This window comes from Montipora capricornis, chromosome 1 (assembly GCF_036669925.1).
Source record: "Montipora capricornis isolate CH-2021 chromosome 1, ASM3666992v2, whole genome shotgun sequence".
NCBI lineage: Eukaryota > Metazoa > Cnidaria > Anthozoa > Scleractinia > Acroporidae > Montipora > Montipora capricornis.
The window spans coordinates 28,622,171-28,624,670 of record NC_090883.1 but is presented as its reverse complement, the minus strand read 5'-3'; the positions used below and the strand labels follow the sequence as shown (position 1 = coordinate 28,624,670).

The 2,500-nt window shown below is 38.9% G+C and overlaps 1 protein-coding gene across 2 annotated transcripts in view; it reads left to right on the top strand.

The window, feature by feature from the left end:
* The window catches only part of LOC138037560 (uncharacterized), a 91,291-nt gene that overhangs the window by 74,350 nt on the left and 14,441 nt on the right, over positions 1–2,500 (top strand). For both annotated transcript variants that reach the window (XM_068883473.1, XM_068883469.1), the window contains exon 39: positions 1,352–1,912. In XM_068883473.1, the coding sequence (XP_068739574.1) occupies positions 1,352–1,912 (561 nt within the window). The remainder of the gene's footprint in view (positions 1–1,351; positions 1,913–2,500) is intronic.

Below are 2,500 nucleotides of genomic sequence, written 5' to 3'. Positions count from 1 at the left end.
GAAAGACACAATTTTTTTTTAGTCCAGGAACTGTTGCCTAGACACTGTCCGCAGCAAGTTTCAAAACAAAATGTAAACTGAAAAGTTATTCAATAGAACATATAATAACAATAACAACAACAATAATAATAATAATAATAATAATAATAAAAAATAATAATAATAATAATAATAATAATAATCGACATCGTCATTGACGCTCTTGGTGGCTACTCAAGAAGTCTGAAGGAAGAAGTCAAGGCATTAGTGAGCTCAGATAGGACCCCGGAGGTAATTCAAAACAATACAGAAAGGCGTCCTGAGCCACACCCTTCAAATCGCTAAAACATTCAAAGTGATGTCCTAGCCGTTTGGACACCTATGGAACGCTAATGAGACAATACACAATTAACACTTCGCAGATATTATTGGGATAGATATTTATTTTATTAATTTTACGCAATTTTATTCCTATCAAATGTAAATTCGTAAATTTTTAGATAATACTGGCTACGTTCACACGCCCAGTATTTGTGATTAGGACCTGACATTCAGGAGGTTTAAACTGCCATAATAATAAAGGCCTTCCTCCTGGGAACGGCTAGGATTTTGAGATACGCACTGAACGTCTAAAGTTGCGGGTTGCGACTTGATGCTCAGTTGAACATTACTAGCTTTTTAAACCAGTTTAGCTCTGTGAGAGGAAAAATAATAATAATTATTATTATTATTGTTAATTTGTCAAGAAAAGGACGGTTGCCTCTTTGCCTTGGTTTTTTAAAAAATTAGATTTCATGATGGTTTTGTTTTCATTTGAAGTTATCTTTGCGTACGCAACCCCTTACGGCTCGTGGCTTCCACAGGATCCCCTTTTTTGCAACCAAATCGATCCTTTGCGATTTTCAACATTCCTCCTTTTATGGTCTGGAACATGTCATGTTTTTTCGTGCACGAACTATTCGTCTCTTTTAACAAACCCTAGCTGAAAATTAAAGCCTTCTTATAGTAATGCGTTTTAAGGTCATTCAGCACATTTATCATCTCACATTACATGTAGATCAGGTCATTGCCGAGTTCATGTCTGCCTCCTCTTCAAAGCGAGTCTAAGTGCCAAGTTCATGTGATAGTTAGTTATACTTTACATATGAATGAAAACTTCGCAGTTAGACTCGATTTGAAGACGAGGCAGACATAAACTAGTGATCGACTTCTTTCCCCTGGTCAAAATACTTTTTAAAAATATTGTTCCCATTCACTTTCCCAGTAAATTACTTTCTTTTCTTTTCATATTTGACTGATAATTTCACCTGAACTTGAGTCTTCAATGATTTTTATTCAGTTCTTTCATATTAGTCTAATTTCTTTTACATAGTCATGACGTCCGGAGACTTGAAAGCGGACATTCTATTCATGGTGGATTCGTCTCAAACTATTAGCAATGAAAAGTTTCAAAGGGAACTCGATTTCGTGAAGGCGATAGTTCGTACTCTCAACATCTCTCCGGAAAGGTCACGTGCAAGTGTTGTGTCATTCGGTAACACTCCATCTCGGCCGAGCATTCGGTTTGAAGACTACACAGACATCGACTCTTTCGTAAGAGGAGTTGACAATGTTCCTTACACAGGAGGACAAAAGCATTTGGACAAAGCTTTACTCTTTGCTGGGCGAGTGTTATCCAAGAGTAGACCAGACGCTTACAAGCTCTTGGTCGTAATCACAGACGGAAAGCAGCCTCTTGGTGAGGTCTCCCTCAGTGAGGCCGTAAGACCACTTCACGAGTTGGGTGTGATACTTTACGTGATTGCCGCTGGCGAGAATGCAGATATGAAGGAGCTTGGTAAAATAACCTCAACACCTGATAACCTGTTCTACTCAAAGACATTTGATGTGTTGGTTCGGCAAGTTCCTGTGGTCTATGAGCAGATAGTATCGTGTAAGTGATGACTAACTACGTTCAAAGGTCTATAAACCTGGCTCAAAGCATTGATAAATAACACCGTTTTTTTACCAAAATCCGGGACCTTTAAAGCCTATCACTAACGAAGCTGGTGAGCTCACGTTTCATCACAGCTTACCTCTGAAAAGATTGGTAGGATTACTGTCAGACGTTTCTGTCAGACGTTATTCCACCTTTTCAAGCGCCAAGAGGAGCTAGGACTAGGAACGTACAACGTCATTGTATTTGTGGAACGGCGTTTCTTTTCAGACTGAGTTATTTCTAGATTGATTTTCCCGTGAAACCAGACCTTTCCACTCAATCACAAGTCCTGCAGAAAAATTAGTACCCACGGTACTAAGAATGGTCAATTCGCGCAAAACAAATCGTTTTTAAGATTTCCTCTAAAAATAACTTGATCTGTCAAAATGCCGTTCCATAGACCTAGCATTGGAGTTGTAGGCTTCTGGTTGTGGGCTCCTGGTACAATCTCCGCCCCTGGCCAGTTTTTCTGTAGATAATCAGTTTCCAGACAGTAACTTCATTGGTTTTCAAATCGGTGATGATTAATCGAGTCAAACGTCG